At 45.0% G+C, this 23390-nt stretch overlaps 1 protein-coding gene across 1 annotated transcript in view; it reads right to left on the reverse strand.

The window, feature by feature from the left end:
• LOC147668174 (regulating synaptic membrane exocytosis protein 3-like) overlaps nt 1–23390 on the reverse strand; it is a 129526-nt gene that overhangs the window by 62699 nt on the left and 43437 nt on the right. Inside the window, exons 3-4 of the mRNA XM_086948726.1 lie at nt 2866–2967; nt 1331–1470 (exon numbers count right to left, since the gene is read on the reverse strand). Of these exons, the coding sequence (XP_086804852.1) occupies nt 1331–1470; nt 2866–2967 (242 nt within the window). The remainder of the gene's footprint in view (nt 1–1330; nt 1471–2865; nt 2968–23390) is intronic.

A 23390-nucleotide genomic window follows, 5' to 3' on the forward strand; every position in this document is an offset into this window, starting at 1 on the left:
GCTGCCTTGTAGATGTGGAGCCAACTTGATTTGACATTGGGATGTAGAAGTAAATGAGGTGAAGTGGAGGTGGGTTGAATAAATGCCATTTTTCTAATTTGTGGAATAATTTGGATATCCTGGGAATTTGAATTGATGTCCTTGAAATGCAGAACTATATTGTATGAGGTGTCCTCGGGGTGTGGAGGTGCATTGCATGCCGATGTTCGGATTCTGTGGAGTTAATTTACATGAAGGTGCTGTTGTTTTAGTGTTTCTGTCTGGGGTAGGCACTTCTGAAAGAATGTTTGATATCCGCTATGTAAATTTGAAGGCACACTGCATTCATGACATGGATTTGTGGGTTCTCTGATGGGTAACCTAACCACATGATGTGGAAGCACATTGAATTACTAGAAATTAGGAGGTTAATTGAGGGAGTGTTATGGGGATGTGACTATGGGAGCAAATTGGATTGCTAGTGTTTGACTACATTGTACAGGGTTCAAGTGAATGGCAACGTGGTTATATGTGGATTCTGGAAATGTAGGGCTTCCTTGTGTAATTTCAAATGTGGAATAGAGGTTCACAGTGCTGTAAGTGGACTACAAGCAGCACAGTACATTTGAGACCTCTGTTATAAAACTATGAATATTAATATTCTTAAGCAATGGAGATGCATTGCATGGGTGTGCTCTGAATGTGCCGGCACTTTTATGTGTGTCTTAAGTATATGGAAGTACATTGTATTGGATGTGGTGGTACCCTGTGATCAATCATTAGATGTAGAGGTGCATTGGTATGTGGAGGTAAATTGATTGCCATGGAAATGTGCCTTTACACTGACTGATGGTTCATGCTGAATTAAAGTTCATTGTGTGATTATCCTGTGGGGTGCATTGTATTCACATTCTGGTTATGTGTAGCTAGTTTGATTGGTTGTTGTGAGAATGTGGCAGTACGTTTTATATTTGTCTTGGAAGATGTGGAGCAAAAAAATGTTGTCCTGTGGATGTGAAGGTCTAAGGTATTGGTACACTAGGGTATACTTGGAATTATTTTGAATTGTGCAAATGTAGGAGTGCCTTGTATGGATTTCATGTTGAAATTGTGGGTGTTTGAGGCTGTTTGAGGCTGCAGGGGATTTGAAAAAGTATTCCTCCAGAAGTAAAGGTGTATTAAATGGTTTTTCTGAAGGCATGGAAGAATATTACTTGCCCTTTCAGTTAAAGCCATCTAGCACTGAATGAACATTTCTCTTCCTGAAGGTGATTTTCAGAGACGGTCCTTGTTTTTACTTCAGTTTCAAGCAGTTATCAACATCCTGGTACTAGAGTTTGAGATTACTCACTTGTAACACCTTGCCCTGTGGTCCTTCCTCAAAAAGCAGTGGCTGCTGGTATAGTGGATCCCAGGTCTTCTTGGCAGTTTTGGTCTTCTTTTTGGCTAAGCAGGCACCGTTCTCGAGCAGGTAAACTTTAATGTAGGGAGCTGCACAAGTGAAACACAAGGTATTAAATACTTTGTATATATTAATGGGAATTGATACTATGACTTTGCTCTGTAGCATTAACTACTCTGTCACCATCTGATCACTTGTCCCACTCTCAGGAAACTCCATTTGTCTTCTAGTATAAACCAGTGGATCTCGTTCCCCACTTATACTGGGTTTCCATTTAAGATATACAATACCTTCTTCCCATATGTATTCTTCATCACATAACTTAAGTTGGAAGAGGTAGATGTGCAATTTTACCCCCCTTTTCCTCTCCAGGACCCTCTTCCCTTCTTTTGCGTCCCCTTCAATCCAACCTAAACTCTTTCTCTCCTTCACTCTAAGTATTTCCAGTTCTACGTTGTAACCTGAATCCCTCCAAACTCTGCCATCGTCCCTGTGCATCCTTTTATCACTAAGGCTCCTCCTCAGAATCTGCACATCCTGTTTATTGGTTTCTTGCCCCAATACAACTATCCTTTCACTAGACCTTTAGTCTCAACTCTGTCCTATGGGGTAATCCCCATACATACTCTCACCTTAGTTCCGCTGATACCTCCAGTGTAAACGCTCTTAACCCATATCAAGCGGCAGCCACAAAACTGATCTATAGCCCCAGGAATCTCATTACCTAAACCACCATTGACTCAGTAGTCCTCGCCATTTATTCACTTTAACTCTGAATGTGCCTTTCTTACTAGGAGTTCCACAAATTCTTCCTCAATCCTAGGCATCTCCCCTGAACTCCCCTCACAATCACTTATGTAGAAGACTCCCTTTTCAAGTTCCATCTCCAGAGGTTCTCTTTGACTGGCTTTTTCCTTTAACTATCTCTCCTGTCCAACCTGTGTCCTAGTACATTGTTCTCTTCTCCAAACCAAATTCCTGTCAATTAAGACTCTTGTACAAACCAAAGAACCATCCTCTAAATCTCCTTTGCATGTTCAGGAATCCCATCTGGACCTCCACTCCAGCCACTGTATATTCCAAGGATCTCCTTTCCAGCTGTGTCTTTTACATTGACTTTCATCTGCAACACAGGTCTGTATCGTCTATATCTACTATAGATCCTTAAAACCTTTTCCTATAGATCTCCTTTTTGATCCTATGGTTTCTTCCACTGAATCTCTTGTTGAAACCCAAGTGCCTTTCCTTAGACCTCCAGCCTAAGTCTTAACTCCTTCCCATGGATGTCCTGTCCAGCCCTCTTCCTATTCTGCAAAATGCAGTCTCAGATCTCAATCTCTCTACCTTGGCTCTTCACTAGAATTCCACTTGGATGTGTCCCACAAAATTATGTTCTTCTGCCTTTTATATCCATTATATGACTCCCTCTGCTCATGCTCTATTAAATTCACATTTTAGATGTCAAGTTATACAACAGTACTTACCAGGTATAGATTTGGACCCTGGCTTTGATGTTAAGCCTCTAGCCTCAATCACTTCTACCTCCAGTTGTCCATTCCGGTCAATCATCCCGATGTGTACATCTCCTGCGATCAAAAAGATCCCATCCATATAAATCAATGAAATTACATATTTTAAAATTATGAATAATAGTAAGTTTAATTTGTATGACCATTCCAACAAAATAACACAATTCTACTCCCAAAATCTCCAGAAGATGCCCATGGAGGTAGCCATTGCGTGTCTCAAATTCAGGTAACGCTTGTACAGTACATCCACTTTAAATTCCCTCAAGCGCTAGCAGCATCCAAAATAATGCAAAATGTTGCACAATATGCTCCATGCTTTCTGGGACATGGGAGCATGGCTATTAAAAGAAGATGGGATTTGAGGTTAAGATGCAAGATACAATACAAGGGAAAGCTGTCATAGAACACTGGATTTTTACTTCAGAAAGTAACCAATCTACATATTGACCTTTTTAGGTATGTTTAACAAGTAGAACATATCAATTAGGGGGAAAAGGGGAACAACTTGCCCACAGTCTCTCAAGACTGCATTTAATTTTGATCATCCTATTAAATATTTTACAAAATGATAAACTTTGTACCTTTAATAGCAGCTTCAAGCTGAATAAAACTAAGTAGCTCAAGGTAATACTATTTCATATTATAAATCAAAAGCCTGTTTGTTTCTATCTTGGCTTGGAAAGGAGTAGACAACCCATTGCTTCGTGTGCACTGATTTTAAAGGACTTGCTCAACAGAAGGCAGGTGTAACTGGTTGGCGAGCGAAGCATTGCATTTTGTTGGGCGTGGTGTTGATTATCATGTGGCTGACTTATGATATTTCTATGTCAATGAAAGATGCTGCCCTTTAGTTTCAAATGAGGTGGTTTAGGTTCCTAATGACGTGTTGTTGCTGTCCTCAATCTTGCCTTCTTCCAGGTCTCTACACTTGAGAATTTGATCCAGCCAGGATTAAGTCAGAAAGACCAGAAGGTGATATTCTTGCAGAATTCTTATGTTTTGGGATGATTTTATAACATCACATTTGGTCACGCTATACTGATGTCTTTTTTTTACCTTTGAAATTGTCCTTTTTGATGTGACTTGGTCACAGCCAGCAAGGCTTTAGTTGTCTCCCTTACCACACATGTTTTGAGTAGATGTGCATTTTGTTGGGAAGTCAACTCTCGTGGTGCCTAGACTCCTTACTCCATGTGTACTCCATGTGTATATCCGTGTATCCCTGCTTTTGTCGATTTGGCCTCCTGGTAACATTTCCTTCTTGTTGGAGAACAGTGGTAACACTGCCTCTCTGCAGATGAACAGTGGCATGATTTTATAATATGAGCTTACAGTGATGGTCTGCCCTGAGGAGGAGTAGGACTCAGTGCACTGAACATTACTGATAAGTAGTGTTGTACAATTCCTACTACATCAGTAAGATTGTTAATTTGGGCAACATAAGCATCACAACTATACTGGACTGAGTCTGTGCAAACCATCAGAATATGTTTACCTGAATCCTGGCTAGCTCACAATGAGCCATCTAAACCTCTAAACCTTACGAGGTACCGGATGGGGACTCCAGCCTTACAACTTGACAACCCTGACTTCCCAAGGAAATCATGGAAACAGATTTACCCATTCCTTAATAACTCAGTCATGCCCAAAGGGCGACACTCTAAGTAGTAAAATTGGCCTTTCAAACATTTATTGAAGCAGTTGTACTCTTATGTAAAATATGTGCGCTGTGATAATAAATAGAATGGAGCAAAACAATGTTGCCAACATTACAAGAATGGTGAACAGAATGAACAATTCAACCATTGTGCTTTTGCATTGGATTATAAGGGTACATATAATTGCATCCTACCTACTGCTGCCTAACCTATAAAGCATAGGATGGGAAGATATGCCAGAATGCCCCAGAGTCATCTAATTACCCATTTACCTGAGGGTATGTGTCATCTTGGAGCCCATCTTTGGTGTAGAGCAGGCCCCCGTGTATCTCAGGATGTTAACAGGATTTAGGTGGGCAGGAATTCTGACATGGTGAGACCTCGACAGTGCCAGGGAAATGTTCCTCTCACCAAAAAAAGGCTGGGAGAGTTTTCATAATAAACTTCACCCATACTCTCTATGCCGGAGTTCTAGTCTGACTGTTATTGCTTATTCTACTCTTGCAGAGCTGTCCCCGAACAGACAACAACAAACAAGGACATTTTGAGTAGTGAACTTAATCCTTGTACAGAATGTTCAAGGGCCTGATAATATGCCTTTCGAAGAAGTGTAAGTGTAAGCAAACCAATTTCTGAGACCATTATCCCATACAGGTGCCCAAACAAATGTGTGTTAAAAGTCATTGTCCAAAAAGACGTTAACTTTAAGCATGAGCATGTAAAATGCCGTTGTTCTGCGCCCGGGGTCTATGTAACCACGCAACAGTAGTTTTGTTAGTAGGCAAATTAACTTGCTTTATTTTCTCCAAGTGCTAGACTTTTTTTATTGCAAACCTCTAATACATTTCCCACATTGTTCACTGCAGTCTGGGTGCATTCACAATAGCTGTTAAGGGCATAAGTAATGCTTTTAGCCATGTATGCTATGGTGGTGGGGCGGTTTTCCATAACTAGTCTGAAATCCATAAATAAAGGAGTATCCTTTGGTGAGCACTGCAACACACTTTGCCCTAGGGTACAGTAATGCCTTATTTTTCATATGCCTGTATGGAGCTGCAGCTGTCGGGGGAAGCCCTAGACTTTTCTAGGCGACAAGATTGTGTTTTCTGTATGTTTTTATGAGTTGAGGATGAAGAGGGCGGTGTACTTTCCTGTTCACTGGTTTTAGATACAATGGTCCGGCCAGTTTTTTTTCTACCAGAGCCTATTCGGCTTCACAACACTAACCCTTTAGCCTGCAACTCAAGGTGACATGTACATGAATGCTTCGCAACTACCTTACTTTCATCACTGGTGAGTCCATTAAAGAAAGATAACACAGACAACTTTGTAAAAAAAAAAAAAAAAAACACAACAAATACGTAAAACACCTATGCAAGAGCAAACACCAAGTTAAATCATATAGGGGCAGATTTACAAGCCCCTTGCGACACTTTTACACTGCTGTTGCGTCACTTTTGTGACGCAGCGGCGGCGTAAAGAATGCGCCACGTTGTGACTTATTTACAACGTGACGCATCTAGGCAGATGCGTCACGTTGTAAAGCCCTGCGCCACATGAAACCTGCGTCAGGTTTCATGTGGGCGTTCAGTCGCAGGGTGGGCGTTCCCTCGCAGGAAAGCCCCGTAAAACTGACGCAGTGAAATCTTCAAGATTTCACGGAGTCAGTTTTACAATGCTTCTTCGTCAAATCCTTACGCCTGCTTGAAGCAGGCATAAGGAGTGACGCACCACTTTGAGTATGGGTGGCCCCTGTGCATTGCAGGAGTTGCGTCGCGCTTGCGATGCGACTCCAGCAATGCGCAGCTCATGCGCCACAAGTTGCGTCACGAATCTTCCCTTCATTGCACCATGGTGCGCCGCATTGTAAATGTGACACATCTTGCGCCAGAACATGTTAATATGCCCCATAGTGTAGTGCAGAAGGGGAGTGAGGGGTGGCGCGAGAAGGCCAGTCCACGTGGCACTCTAGTCACTGTACTAACTGCAGTGCTTCCGGTACCCGCGACTCAGAAGTAATGTGGGGGCACCTGAAATGTTGATTGCGTTTGACCCTAGAAGTCAGCTGACACCACTCGCCATAATCTGTGCAGGCCCCAGTTTTAGGTTCACACTTACATTCATGAATATTTTTACAGCATCTTTCATTCACACGTGCAGATGCCTGGAACGCGGAGACGTTGGGCCTGAAGAGCACGTGCTAGGATCTGCGGACGCCGCAGTGGCGTAATGGCGCACGGTTAATGTACTCACTGAGGATACACGTTACAGTAGTGTGGCTCACTGGTTAGAGGCGGCAGACCCGAGAGCAGAGGACGGCCCGGGACCAGGGTTCGATTCCCGGCGCGGCAGGTTTCTGGACCAGGGTCAGCGGACTCGATAATTCTCTCGCCTCAGTGCCCACTCTGATCAGCGATCACACTCGGCAACTCTGGGCATTAGCTTGCCTCATCTTCACTAACGGCCCCACCAGACCGCCGGGGATGCCTGGTCTCACCCTGGAGATACCCATTAAGGGACCATCTCTCAGGGAAGCCAGGAAGGGTTTCGCAGCGGTCGAAGCGCCTTGGGACCCGCCGGGTAAGTAGTGCGCTATATAAATGCCTATACATTTACATTTACATTTACATAAAGGGCAGACCAACTACCGGTGCGCGTGGCCATGATGTGCTAAGTCGATACATCCGACTTTGCCTATAGCGTGTTTAAGGAGCTGAATGAAAACTGGCATCACTTTGCATGATGCAGTATATTTAAAGGTAAACCGCCACCTCAAAATGCAGAACAGATTTGACCATTGTGAGCTTTTTGTATATAGAATTATAATGTTAATTAAATATGCAAGAATTGGAAACAGATACTTTAAAAGTAAATGAAAACAGAAATCAAACGGTAGTAGGACATATATCTGAACAAACATGTTGGTGCATAATTAGGGGTATTGGCACGTTTTATTAAATTCTGATTTACTCATTAAGGAAAGAATTTTTGGTAAAGGTGATTAGAGCTATGCAATTTAAACGTCACATAAACGTGTTTTGACTTCAGTTTTCAATTTAGTGAAGTCTGGATGAGTTCGGCTGAAGGTGGGGTGCATTAGCCCCCAGAAGGGGATGGGGTACCAGGAAAGACAGTTCTGAGGGGTTGTGTGTGGGTCACTGATTCATACTCCGAATGGATGGGCACACTCTTTCATCATTCCAAAGCTATAAACATGCGTACCATCAAATGTAGTAAGATTAGCATCGAGTTTTGAAGTTCAAAGAGTCAGTTAAGTTTGAGGGTTACGTCACGTCAGATGGTTTAGCACATTGCAATAAAAAGCATTGCCCAAGCTAAGAAAATGTAATCTTCCTTTTGCCCCTGATGGAGAAAATAACACTATCTCCCTGGGTACAATGACATAAATACAAACACTTGCAAGGTTGACAGCTGTATGCTGTGCAACATATACTTGTTTGCCTTTCCTTTAAGCAGAGTCAATACTTAACTTTATAAAACCACAACTTACTTTGCTGTCGCAGCGGAGCTATCAAAGAATATTGGACATTGGGTCTGAATTCTTTCTCACCCAATTTACCAGCATTAGTGCACACTGCCAGGCAAGGTGAGAAAGGGAAATGTTGCTAGATAAGGGAGCTGAGGTGTCATGAGATGTAAGTGTTGTAGGTGTTAAGTGGTCGCCCCCACCCCCCAAAAAAACTTTGTAGGCCCCGCACTTTTCAATGCATTTTGTTTATTCTACAGTCTGGTGCCACCCTGCATATCTTCCTCAAGTGTGAGCGCTGCAAAAAACACATTATTGATTACGCCGGGACTTTGGCTGTCCGATTTGAATATAGTCATAGAGATTACCTTCTCTGAAGGTGCGAATTTATTAGTTCCTGCAGATGCGGCTCTAACATCAACCCACAAGTTCAATTTGGCTTGGGGACACTTTTGAAGTCTTTTTTTGGAGCTACAGATTGCTAATGCAATTCTGATAGATACGTAATAGTGAATGCTTTCCAATAAAGTAACGTTTGTTCTCTATGGTGTGGGATGAAACGCGCTGGCTGTGTCTTTTTGTGCCTTATAAGTGAAACGACTATTAAAAGAAAGAATATGAACAATATTTAAGATAATGCAAAAAAAGTGCAAGAAAACGTGCAGTCGTATGGTGGACTAAAAGAAAAACATAATTCTCGGATGAAAGCTGGGGGTACACGCGGGTGGACAGTGTCCACCCACTTTTTTCACAGGGTGAACACTGTCCACCCTGCCAAGAATTTGGGCCCCACTGAATAATGTGCTGAACTCGTCCCGGTGTAATTTCCAAACGCCTGTACATTTTCAGCAGCGCCTGCACGTTGTCTGCTTTCCATCTGCAACAAGCAGCAACATGCAGGTGGGGATGGAGCTTTCTTATTTAAGACTCCTGCTGGGCCCATAACAAAGGCCCAATTTGAGGGATCTTCAGGCCTCCTTTTGTTCGAGTCTCTTGGCTGGGAACCGTCAGGAGCCTCACACCTGATGCAAATGAAGCTTAGGGAAAACAATGGCTCACACCTTGTCAGCACTTCACACATACGTAGAAGAGACAGCTGTTCACTTAGTTCAGTACCTGTTTAGGAGATATGCATGCACTGTAAGAATATCAGATGTGTTGGCCTTTCCCAGTATTTATACAGAGCATATTGCATTTATATAGAGCTTACTTCCCCTGAGGATGCGTTGAAATAATGTAAGTACCACTATTTTTTCTTGTACAGCCCTACTCATTCTAATGCAGGGTGTCAGAGCGCTTTATATCGACACATGCTTATTACATGTACAATAAATAATTTAAGTTTGTAAATTAATGTACAGGATGTGTTATGTGGGGGATTGCAAGGTGTAGAAGTCACATACCATCTTCCATAGGTCACTGTGCTATTATCCTTGCAATGTGCTCAAATGTGCACATGATAGACCTGCTAAACATATATGTGAGGGCTTTAGATCTGATGTCTCTTCTTGTGATGCCACTTCCTGTAAATTCGTGGCTTGTGATACCACTTTCTATGATGTCAATTCCTGTGATGCCATGTGCCGTGATGTTGTACACCGTGATGTCATGCGCCGTGATATTGTGCGCCATAATGTCTCGCGCCGTGATATCATTTGCATACTGCCAAACCAGGTCAGTCCCCCCACTTCTTTTTAGGACTGGTGCCCTGAAGCTGGGTCAGAACATAAGTCGTTGACTCAAAAGAAAAGTAAAGAAGCAATGCTCCAGGGGAGGGACAAACACAAGAAGATGAAGAAAAGCCATTGCATAAGAAGCAAACAAAAGAGACCAATGATGAGCAATGGGCTGACGCAAAGCCCACTCGGAGTGTTGTTTTTTTACACAATATGTTATCCTAAAAAACACATAGCTAAGGCTGAGTGTACACGAGACTTAAAACCCCTCACCCTTGCAGAACGAGCTTCATCTGAAGCTGCTTTAATTTATGCAAAGTATAACACAGCTTTCATTCCTAACAGCAGCCACCAGAGGGGAGTATAGCATAGTTTTTCGCCAGCCTGCTTAAAGACTCCGTAAGAAATTGCTACAGTTGATGGAGAGTGTGAGGCTGGTGCCAACCATCGCCTCGGCTAGTCCTGCACAGGCTACATCTTTCATACACACCGATTTCGTATTTTCATTATTCCTTGAGCTGACCGAGCCACTATACTATTCAAGGGCCGCTTTTGCTACTGAAGTATATTCTGTGTATAAAGTGCACAAAAAGTCAAGATAGCCAATGCGACTTTAGAAGCACACAGCCATACAATAATATCGAACACCCAGGGATCCCCAAAAATATCTCTTCCCAACTACAATGCCACAAATGTCAGTAGCAAAAAAAGAGAACACTAATTTCTTGCAAATTACCTTATCCACGGCGGTGTAGGAGCCGGGGAACCAAGGCCCCTATGCAATATCAATGACCACACAGACACATTGGGAACGGTGACAAGAACTGGCCCAGGGAACTTGCGCCAGGACCCTTTTATTGACAGAGTCACATGTCCTGTGACACCTGTGATGGGTGGGTGTGGGTTGAGTGTGGAAGTCAGCCCTAAGGGAGTGGCTGGTGGATGCACATCACTTCTAAACACTAGAACGTGACTGGCCAGTCACTACATCCCTCCCAAACTTTATTAAAAATGGGGCAAGGTTAACCTGAGGGAGAGAACAAAAAAAAACAGCAATTACACTGAGTCCATTAAAATTGCTGGTAGGACAAGATATGTCAACAGTTGCAGCTGAGAGCACCAGTCATCGGGGCACACCTCTGCCGCTTTAACCAGACTACTCCAGGCACAAATAGCAGTATAAATGAAGTCTGGATTTCTCGCTCTCAAGTCCAAGTTGTTAAAGTCTACCTGGGCACTGTGGGTCCTGTCCCACCTGGTCACTCTGTGTGGAAGACTATTTACAATATTCGCTGTGAGGGTGCATTTGGAGCAATAGCGAAGTCTGAACCTCCGAACCTAAACCCCCCTCGAACATCCTTTACAACTGGAACCCAATCACCACTGATGACACCATTCGCCTGATGAACTCCATCCACTCAGGATCCCCAACAGACCCATGTCCCCACCATATCTTTAACAAAGCCTCCATCATCGCACCCCACCTCCGAGACGTCATCAACTGCTCCCTCAACTCCGCCACCTTCCCGGAAAGCTGGAAACACGCCGAACTCAGCGCCCTTCTGAAAAAACCCACAGCAGACCCCACCGAACTCAAAAACTACCGCCCCATCTCGCTCCTCCCATTCCCGGCCAAAGTCATTGAGAAAGCCGTCAACAATCAGCTCGCCGCCTTCCTCGAAACCAACAAATCCCTCGACCCCTCACAGTCCGGCTTCAGAGCCAAACACAGCACCGAAACCGCCCTCATCGCAGCAACAGACGACATTCGAACACTACTGGACAACGGAGACACAGTCGCCCTCATCCTCCTTGACCTCTCTGCAGCCTTCGACACAGTCTGTCATAACACCCTTATACAACGCCTCAACAACATCGGAATTCAAGGAAAAGCACTGGACTGGATCATCTCGTTCCTCGCCGGTAGAACTCAGAGAGTCCGCCTCCCACCTTTTAAGTCAGAGGCCACCGAAGTCATCTGCGGCGTTCCACAAGGATCTTCTCTCAGCCCTACCCTCTTCAACGTATACATGAGCCCCCTTGCAACCATCGCACGTCAACACAACCTCAACATCATCTCCTACACTGATGACACTCAACTGATCCTCTCACTCACCAAAGACCTAAACACCGCCAAAACCAACCTACATGAAGGGATGAAAGAAGTAGCCGAGTGGATGAAGCACAGCCGTCTTAAACTGAACTCGGACAAAACGGAAGTCCTCATCTTAGGTACTTCCCCTTCCACCTGGGATGACTCTTGGTGGCCAGCGGCCCTAGGAAAACCACCCATACCGACGGACCACGCACGGAACTTGGGCGTCATCCTGGACTCTTCACTCTCGATGACCAGACAAGTCAACGCCGTCTCATCATCATGCTTCAACATCCTACGCATGCTCAAAAAAACATTTCGCTGGATCCCCACCGAAACTAGAAAAATGGTCACCCACGCACTGGTCACAAGCCGAATGGACTACGGAAACACCCTGTATGCCGGTACCACCGCAAAACTTCAGAAAAAACTCCAACGCATCCAAAACGCTTCAGCCACACTCATACTAGACATCCCTCGCAAAGACCACATTTCCGGCCACCTGAAAGACCTCCACTGGCTCCCCGTCAATAAGAGGATAACGTTCCGTCTCCTCACCCACGCACACAAAGCCCTCTACGATCTTGGACCCGAATGCCTCAACACGCGCCTATCCTTTACACCCCCACCCGCCAGCTGCGTTCGTCCAACCAAGCCCTCGCCGCTGTTCCGCGCATCCACAAAACCACCATGGGGGGAAGATCCTTCTCCTACTTAGCGGCAAAAACCTGGAATTACCTTCCCATCCACCTCTGCCTTATTCAAAACCACCTAGCCTTCAGAAAACAACTTAAAACCTGGATATTCGATAAATATTTCTCCCCCCTTCCTCAAGCGCCTTGAGACCCTCTGGGTATGTAGTGCGCTATATAAATGTTGACTTGACTTGACTTGACTTATTGAAACATCTTCAAAGACGCCCTGACTCCATGGCGAGTAATCCTCCAAAGACAGATGTACCATCAACTGTAGGAGATTCCCCCTTGGATGCTGCTGTGCTTCCAGCTGCTCGATGGTGGAGCAACTTCTGTCTTCCTTCTCTCACCTGGATTCCCGCGCTTGTCACAGCAGAAAACAAGTTTTTCAGAGAGTTGACCTCGCTCCCCAGGGGAACCCCCACTAAGCCACTCTTGAGTGATTTGGGTCGTCGCTCAATTAAGAATCAAATTACTTTGCGCCCTCTCCTTTATTGGGCTCGGCTATGGCGCACCCCTGAGTTATCTAGATATGCCGACGGCCTAAGGGAAGTAATGAATCTCCAGGGATCCCATAAGATTGGTTGGCTAGTAAACCTAAAAAGGCTTCTCTTGGTTACTGGCCTTAAAACTGTATGGGAGTCAGGGGTCTCGTTGACTAAGGTAGAAACCAAGATAGCATTTTGGGCATGGATTGATAACCAGGAGCATAGAGACCCCAATTTAGGCAGACTGACTGACGAGTTCCCCCAGCACAAGCAGGTGCCTCATCTTGAGCTCTATCTAGATTGGATGTATGACATTACAACGCATGCTTTTACATCGCAGGTTTTACAACGCATGCTGTTACAACGCATAGTGTTGAGGGGTGCTGGATAGTGAATAGTTTAATTTACTATTCAAACTCCAGTCCCAGTGGATAGTAGGGAAGGTGTTGGATAGTAAATGAAATCTATTCCCTATCCTAGAGCGCCCCCCAGTGCAATGCGTTGTAATGGCATGCGTTGTAAGGCTTGCGATGTAAAGGCATGCGTTGTAATAGTTGCGTTGAAAAGGATGTTCCCCATCTAGATTTTATTCAGAGACCGCGAGATAGGGCCCTTTTCATTCAATTCAGAATGGGCACTCTTCCTGTTCATGAACGTACAAGTAAATGGAAGCCTCCTTACCAAATGTCCCCTTACTGCCCACATTGTGTAGGTGTAGTTGAAAATATTCCACACCTTTTCTTTGTATGTCCGGCTTACATTAAACCTAGACGAAAGTGGCTAAAGCCCATCTGCCGGCTGTTACAAATTAGGAATCACTCTACTGCTCTTAGAATTCTCCAATCAGATGTAAATACAACCTTAGCCTGTGGGGTGGCAACATTTCTAGGTTGGGCTTGGCTGATAAGATTGAAAGCGTTATGATGAATTTGCACTATTATCTATTTTAAATTTTTATCAAAGCTGTTATAGTTTAATGCATATGTACTGTTTCATTGTAAAAACGATTGTTAATGTAATTTTTCCTTTTTTAATCATAATTACTATGAAATGTGTTTTTAATTGTAAAAATGCTTTTAAGATATTTCATATCGAAATAAAGCTTTGTTGACTGATTGACAAAGACAGATGTACCACCAACTGTAGGAGATTCCACCTTGGATGCTGCTGTACTTCCAGCTGCTCGATGGTGGAGCAACTTCTGTCTTCTTTCTCTCACCAGGATTCCCTCTCTTACCAAGATTCCACTCTCAAGGGAATACCTTAAGGTCCTCTTCACCGGGCTTCCACAGGACTTTGTAGACTGCTCCCTGTGTCTCCAATGCCATACTATAAGTCCATGGAGTAATCGCTACGAGTACCACTTTCAAGTCACTTGCTCTGCCTCATGGTAGTTGTTTCCAGGTCGAGGTACTCCTGCCATCCACACTCTGGTGCACCAGCATTGACTGGGCTGTCTTTGGGGTAGCCATACTCCGACCAATACTTTCATGCTTCCTAGTACATCCTGGGGACCTGCTGCAAATGCATCTCTTATGTTGGGATTCCTCTTTCACCGAAAATCCCTGAGACCCTTGCCAGTGGATTGCCTTGGGCTGATGTGGATTGCTCGGCTCCTCTTTTTGACCCCACAACTGAGGTCACTCAGGACGTTCAAACAGGACCACTGCCAAGTCTCATGTGCAACTCCAAAGGTGGATGGTACAAATGGTCCAGCTTGCTCTCTCCCTCAGGCTTCAGGTTCATATGTTCTAACTGAAGATTTCTGGGTGGCCAGCCTCTCACAGCGCCAAAGATGCCTCACTGCCCTCTGGGTGTTTCAGAGGTGGAGTGCTCCACTCTAGATGTCCAAGGCTCCTGCTATGGTCTTTAGGATGAACTTCATTTCAATAACACTCACAGTTCCTATTTCGTACTTTGTGGTGTGCCAGGTGTCTACTACACATCATTATCGTCTTCTTTTCTTCTTCCTCGTGATATAAACTTGTGGACTTGTGCCACTTCTATGCTTTCATCTTCTTCTTCTTCACGACGCGGTCTTATGCCATCTTGACTTACTCTTCTTTCTTTTGACCGGGCCTCTCAATGTGACACGCACTTCACATGGGTCTCCCTGGCCATGTTCTACCCCTAGAACTGAGCCTTTTTCTCGTTCACTGATCAGACCTCTCGTCGTGACCTTCTTCTTTTCACGACCTCTCACAGGTCTTCTTCTTGGGACTTTCACTGGCCTTATCTTTGTTGACCTCTCACGGGTCTCCTCGTGGACCTCTCACAGGTCTACTCATCAACCTCTCACAGGTCACTTCTTTGACCTCACACAGATCTCTACTTCGACCTCTCACAGGTCTCTTTGTCAATCTCTTACAGGTCTCTTTGTCGTCCTCTCAGAGGTCTCCTCGTGGACCTCTCACAGGTCTCCTCATCAACCTCTCAAAGGTCACTTCTTCGACCTCACACAGGTCTCTTCATCGACCTCCCACAGATTTCTTCTTCGACCTCTCACAGATCTCCTCTTCACTTGAAGATGCACCCCTTGCGCCTCAAGGCTTCACCGTCGTGGCACTTTCAGGCAGGCTTCGCAGGGTCTGTCACACCTTGTGGCAACATGTGCCCTCTTCCTCGCAGGGCTCTCCCGCGCTCATGCCATACTGTCATCTTCTAGTGTGATTTTTGGTGCATTTGTGACTTTGCACACTCTGTCCTTCACTTGAGGGTGCTCCTTCTTCTGGCGCCTTGCTCACCGGGTTCCTCCACTTGCGGTGGCATCCTTTCACCATGGGGCACGCATGCAGTGCACATTCTTCTATCCTTCGTGGACTTGCTGCCTGAGGCTTTGCTACTTAACTCTCTTTGCCATCAGTGGACTCTTGGCAGCATCCTTGACTGACAGCCTTGAGCTTCTTGGGTTCTTGGTGCGGGAGCAGACTCCCCCCACCCCACAAACGATGAGCAGGTCACTGGGGGCATGTGGCTCTGTCTTGGCTAGTTTTTTCTCTGTGGTGCCTGAGAGACATGTCCAGTCATTATTTATGTCAACTCTTGCTGTGGGTGCTGCCCCTATGTCCACTGCAGACCAAGGCAGCCTTCTTCGCAATGCGGGCCATTCTCTATATGGGTGCAGTAACCACCTATGACCATTAAGTAGCACCACATTACCATCTTGAAGCCCCACAGCTTTTCTTCTTTATCATAGGGCTCTTTCATACTTTCTTTGTAACAGGCACCTCCCAGGTGCTTGGCTGTTCCACACAAAACCACATGTCTCTTCAGGGCTAACTAGCCCCATGCCCACTAGATTGTCAGCCACACCCACTGTTCCTGTGCTACGGGACGTTTCATATTGCACAGTACACTTGCCACTGTCTTGGCAGGTCAGGGTGCCTCTTGGTGACATAGTCACCACTTCTCTTGCTCTTTTCCCTGGTACCCCTGCCCAGGCCACACCACTAAAGCTAATGCAGGCTTCTCTACTCGAGGTATGGTGCTGGGAGGTGACGTGCACTCCTAGGGGCGGCAGAGACAATCTCCTCTTCTCTTCCCAAACCGCGGCAATCTCTCAGATCCTGTTTCTGCCAATGAGATGCTGCAGACCGTCACAGCTTGATAGCTTCTCGCCATGTCACTGCACCTCCTCCAAGCACCATACCGTGCTGCAGTCACAACTGTAGCCCCCCGTTGGGGCCATCACATGCCGCCTCTCCAGCAAGCACCAAGAGTCATCATGGCGGCAAGTGGCTCTCCTCCTCATCCGCCAGGTATGGAGGTAGCGATACTTTCACTGCGGTGGTGCTGCTCTACATTCACTTCACCCTTGACCTTTTCACATGTGTGGCAATGTTCTGGACCTCCTGCTCACCTGATCGCACTACCCCTTCTCGCCACTTCTTTGGAGCACACCAGATGTGCAAAACAGGGATATTGCCCTTCTCTGCAGATAGCCCACGTCCAAACGCCTGACTCTTGGACAGCACCCTGTCTTCTCATGCTACCACTATAGTGGAGGTGACCTCTCACCTCTAGCAGCATTGATCGACAGAATGGAAGCGCCTTGAGCGTGGCTGTGGCTGCTACGACTCACTCTTTTACTGCACTGACACTGCAAGGCTAGTTCATACTTCTGCTGACCGTGGGGCATCATCATGACGGGGCATCTGCATGCGGGCGACTGCAAGGCTTCACCGGGGGATGACGGTGTCTGCTCAGGGTGGCCTTCTTCTCGCTTTATGCTGCATCAACCACCTTCTTACAGGCTGCATGGACGAGGTAGCCTTATTCCTAGGCTGCACCCTTCTCACCCGACAAATCATCGAATGGCTGACAAGCCACGCACGGGGCTCGAACCGCTCATCACCAGTGAAGGGGTTGGAGCCCTAGACTCCCATGCAATATCAATGCCCACACAGACACACTGGGTACGGTATCTAGAACTGGCCCAAGGTACATGCGCCTGGCCCCTTTTATTGGCAGTGCCACATGTCCTGTGCCACCTGTGATGGATGGGTGTGGGGAGAGCATGGAATCCAGCCCTCAGGGAGTGGCTGGTGAAAGCATATCACTACTAAACACTAGAATGTGACCAGCCGGTCATTACAGGCAGGATCCATTTGAGGTGGAGTGAAAATTTAATTCACACTGCAATTAATTTGATTTCATCAGGTCAACAAAAATGTGCTTTATCCAGTGGTCGAAGTGAATAAAGAAAAGTATGGGAACCGTGGTCCTGGCAACACATAGTGTCATGGTCAGTGTGTGTTGGGTTGAAGTTAGACGAATAACTAAAAAGAAAAAGTATTTTGTAACTATATTGTTGGACTTTCATGTAGAGGCATCTGTATGTAGAATATAATGCACACATCTTAAATGAAATACAAATGCAAGTTAAACTGATCTGCGCAGTGTGGTTGTTCTTGCCCAAAAAGTATGGGAACGGTTTTGATATAAGTAAAAAAAGTTTAGGAACTTCATTTCCCAATGTATACCACCACCCACTTCAACCTCTGCTTTATGCCAAAACCCTGGACTTGGCTTGTGGAGCCACCACATCTCGAGGAAACTGGGATAGTCCTCAAATACAAAAGTAGGACTACACTTTTGAATCCGCCGAGTGACACAGAATAACGTCATTGACAACGGAAAAATACAGAAAACACAGATAAGGAGGCACTAAAGGGAACTAAATGCAACTTGTACATACACACTATCATCTGTGTTTAATACACTTCTTTCTTCTAGGGTAGGGTGTTCAGATTTTAAGAACCAAAAACCAGGACATTCCAGAAATAAAAGTAGGACTAAAGCCTTACTGACCTTGAGGTGGCATGCGTCATCATCGGCTCCCTCCTTTCACATCTTTGTCACATTGGGCTTGATTTGAAGCCATGCTCTTCTTGATTGCGGAGGCTGTTAGTGGTGGACCTACGTGCTCTAATTGTGGGCCACCTTCACGGATACCATAAGTACAAAAATCGTTTTTCTTTCACTAGTACTCTGCAGAATGATTACTTATAAATGTCCTGATGAATGCCCCGAAACCCATGATAGGGTCATAAGATAAGCAGAAGCATTAAAAATACAGCAGTATGACAATGGTCTACTCTAGAGCAATGCAGGCACATACAGAAATTCGGGAAAGTACTTGTAACATATATAAGTACAAGTGTGCTCAATGAAGACAAAAACACTATGTCATCCAGATAGCATCAAGTGCTGGGAAAAATCCCATATACATAGAATATCTAAGAAATGTCCAGAGAACCACCACAATCAAAAGTAGAGGGTCCGTCACTTTAGCTGGTCCGTAAACGTAGAGTCAACTTCGATGAGCAAAAGATAAACACAGAAAAGTTGATGATTCCATTCGTATTTATTCCGTGTACAAGCTAACAAACAGCCGACATGTGTTTCGTCGCACTAGACGACTTTTTCAAGGCTTCAAAGTAGTAAAGGCAATTTATCCAAATGGGAATTGCAAAGGTAACCAAGTTACAGCCCCTGGAGGCCCATAGACTAAGAGCAAGATAATCTCAATCACAGTTATAGAGACAAGCAAGGTCAGAGCACGATATGATAAGAAAATAGATTGCCGGGACCTTGATAAGTCCAAGGCATTCCTGAAGCTAAGTGTAGCGAACGCTGGACTTCCTGGGTTGCGCGTACCGATCTAGTTGGACTAATGAAATCATCAGCTTTTCTGTGTTTATCTTTTGCTCATCGAAGTTGACTCTACATGAACGGACCCACTAAAGTGACGGACCCCCTACTTTTGATTGTGGTGGTGCTCTGGACATTTCTTGGATATAAGCAGAAATATGTTTACCCGTTTTATTTTAAATAGGGTTGAAGGTTTTCACTTCCCCCTTTTTCTGACTGCCTATTAAGGCCACCTAATAAAGTACTTAGTCCACCAGACGATAATGTTATTTCCCTAGTCCCATGACTGCACACCCCACCCACATCTACCTTTCAAAGGGATACCACTCAGACCCAAAATATGCTCATGAGAGCTCCTTCTATCACCCCCCTGTTGGGTGGGGCAAGGAGGTTGTAGCCCTCACCATTGAACTAGTTTTCAAGGTGAAAGGAGGGACCTGATGAACAAGCATGCCACCTCAAGATGGGTGAGAGTCTTCATCCTAAAAACATACATACCCTCTAGATTAAGGATATATGATTGAGGCTGAACTCTAGATTAAGGCTATATGATTGAGACTGAACAGTTTTTGTTTTGACCAAATCCACTTGTATGTGTTGTATATGATTGCTTTTGGGGAATAAGTGTGAATTTGGTCATAAAAATACCTTCCCCAGGCCCTTCTGTGTAGGCAGCGTTGTATAACAAACACTTTTTAAGCAGAAGGATTAAAAAAGGGATGAAGTGAGAATTGTAGAGTTGGATGGAATGCGCAGCACAGGAAATAATTCTAGAAAATGTAAATGAGAGAAATGTACAATATTGTACACCATTGCTAAAATGTGACCCCTTTTAATGTGTGCTACTGCACTTGGATTACTCTGGACTCGGATCTTATGCATAGTCTTTCCTGTCTCATGAGGTCCTCTTGTTTGAGTGATTCCCATCAAGTTCTTTAATTCTCCATGGACCTGCCTACCAGAGGAACAAAGCAAAACTTTTGTCATCTTCGGTGTAGCATCAGACGCAGAAAAGTGTGTCATTCTTGGATCTTATCCGTGCGACAGTGAAGAACCGACTAGGTCTAATGCGGCGACTCGTTGCCCTTGAAACGGAGCGCTGCGTGAAGAGAGTGCCCTGCTGTTAGCCCATGTGGCACGCCTGAATATTGTGTGTTAGTTGGCTCCTGGTGACTTCTGGGAGTGTTTCATAATGGGTATAACCGTGAATTTTTTGGAATACGAGTTGTATTTTTTTCACATACATATCCTCACGGGGTGGACGCGCCTTAGCGAGTGTGGACCCCCCGGGGGCGTTCACTTAAACGGTCCTGATGAAAGCGGAGCCTAATAGCGCATAACAACAGCAGAAACATGTCGACCATTGCTTTTTAGGACGCAGTGGTTTTAATAAAAACCATTACATGGTCCTCACTTGTTTTTAATGTGAACAGCTGACCCACTAATAAAGAGTTTTTGGGCACAGCTGTGATCTTTTAATTTTGCACTCACAGCACTAGAGCACATACACTAAGAAAAACCTTCAATAAAACCAGCTCCGCTGTAATTGCAGGCGTCGTAGCACACAGGGGGGATACTCGGTCTCCCCTGTGGGAACCCCATGATGAAGCATGTCAGCACTAGGGTGAGTGAGGGTTCTTTTAAGAAATAGAGTTTTTTCTTTTTGCTTTTTCATCTCCTTGTGTCTTCGCTTTTCTCACCTTGAACACTGTGTAGCTTACTTAAAAAAAGAGATTTTTCTTAATATTCACAGTTACAGTCACTCTTTAGTTGTTGTAGTATAATTGATAGGGGTGGAAGAGTGACTTCATAACCCTGACTCTCTTGTTGGTTAGATATATTCTTGGATCTCAGCCTATCAGGGAGATGGATGAGCCAATTATGATAATGAAGACAAGCTCTGAAGCTGAAATCAGAAGGGTAGAAGCAGAGAGGGCAAGGTCCACAGAAATCTAGTATACATTAATATGAGAATTACATTCTCCTTTTGAATATAATTTTACATTTCTTTACACTTCAGGCATTGCCATTAGTTCAACAAAACACACAAGATGATGGACGGAATGTCGCACATTGGCAAAACATTCACCCCCAGTCACAGATCTGGTTTTAATCCATCGGCATTTTGTTCACCACGCCACCCCAGTTCAGACATGGCCATATGCAAATCAGTCTTGACCCTGTGCCTCATGGGAACAGTCCAGCCAGAACTGCCAAGCAATGTCTTCCCTGGACCGGAATCAAGCATCATAGGACAGGTTTCTGGCTATCAGCCGTCATCAGCCAGGATAGCTTGACCCCAGTGGCGTAGTGAGCACCGGACCCACGTCTGGGCATACCCTTCCCACATAGGGTGAACAGCAAAAAACACAAGATGATTAGATCGCCAGGTGCAGTTTTCCACTCGTATTACTTGGAATTTCATGTGTTATATTCCCCGAGCTTCCATTTCCCTCAGCATGTAACTGCACATACTGTGCAATTAAGAACTGAGGAAATGCAGTCAGATATGCAAATGCACATTTTTTTTCTTTCATACACGGGGAAAACATTTTTCTGGGGAGAAAACCCTTCCACAACGTAACCAGGTTTTGAAGTGATCGCCTCCATTTTTCACCCTTGAGGGGGATTTACCCCAAGCCTTTGCTTGAGTAAAACGTAGATCATTTCAGACTGGGAAAATGTTGGATTGGAATCAGTAGTGGCCCACAAACGCACACGTTTGTGAGCATTTAGACATTTACAGGGCAAACCACGCCTTGTTCAGCCCACTGTACTTGCAAGAGGTTTATAATATGTATTTCTGCACACTCATATCGGAAAATACACAGCAGGGAGAAAATACTGAGTGAGTCATGACCATTGTGTGTTTAGTTTCTTGTATTTAGAAATAAAAAAACTTTGTAGAGCCTGCCCACTGAACATAAATTGCCCCTCCTAAGCAAAGGGACCGGAGGCTTAAATGGACCTTGTGCAGCAACAGCTCCACTGACGGTACAGAGATCCCCACCAGGCATGCAGGGACCTCTAACTATGAAGGGAGATGTGTACCGCCAAGGGAGTGGAGGCCATAGCATCGCTAACCCGGGATTCCTGTCATCCGGCCCTCTTCAAGACTCTAAATGTTTGTATGACTTACTACGCATACTAATGTCAAACGTGCCATTACAACGAGGGTATTACTATGCTAGTACGTTTACAACGACCTACGATTACAACGCATTCTTTTACCATGCATTTGCCTTTACCACGCATGCCATTACAACGCAAAGGCATGCGTGGTTAAGGCATACACTTGGTAAAAATGTGTAAGGTAAGTAACACTACCCTGCCCTACTCTAAACCCTAAATTATTACCCCTGCATGATCCCACAAACCCCAGTCCTCTCCTTACCCTAAACCCAAAAACACTCCCCCTGCACGACCCTCCCCGACCCACAGTCCTCTCACTACCATTAACCCTAAAACGCAACCCCTGCACGACCCTACCCGACCTCCAGTCCTCTCTCTACATTAAACCCTAAAACACTACCCCTGAACGACCATCCCAGATCCCCAGTCCTCTCCCTACCCTAAAACACTACCCTGCACAAACCCCCGCCTTCCAATCCTCTCCCTACCCTAAACACTAAAATACTAACCTTGCACGACCCCCCGACCTCCAATTCTTTCCCTACCCTAAACCACTACACTTATACAACCGATCCACTCCATTTTACCCTGAAATAGTAGCCCCTATCTCAGGCCCAATCCCCCTTACCTCTCTCTCTCCTTGTGGTTCCTCTTTCTCCTCATGGTTCATGCGGTCATCTGAGGGGCGGTGCACATTGTTGTGAGGAAGCAGAAGAGCCTCTGTTTCCTCACAACGACGTGGATCGCCTATTTATTTTTTACAACGTATGTGCTTTTACCATACAAACCTTTACAACGAAATTTGTTGTAAAGGCATGCGTGGTAAAAGCACATGCTTCGTGAACAAATGTGTAGTAAAGACTTTGCGATGTTACAACGCATGCGTGGTAACGCTTGCGTTGCATTGGCATGCTGGGTAACAGCTGCGGTGTAATGGCTGTTCCCCCTCTAAATGACTCTTTTATTGTCTCTCACTGTCTATGCAATTGCACCAAAATGCCATTCATAGCACAAAAATTGTAAAACCCACAAATGATATCTTCATGCTTAATACTCAAGTGTTTCCCCATAACAACAAGGGCAAACCTATTGACTT

This window comes from Lissotriton vulgaris, unplaced genomic scaffold, assembly GCF_964263255.1.
Source record: "Lissotriton vulgaris unplaced genomic scaffold, aLisVul1.2 SCAFFOLD_3230, whole genome shotgun sequence".
Taxonomy (NCBI): Eukaryota; Metazoa; Chordata; class Amphibia; order Caudata; family Salamandridae; genus Lissotriton; species Lissotriton vulgaris.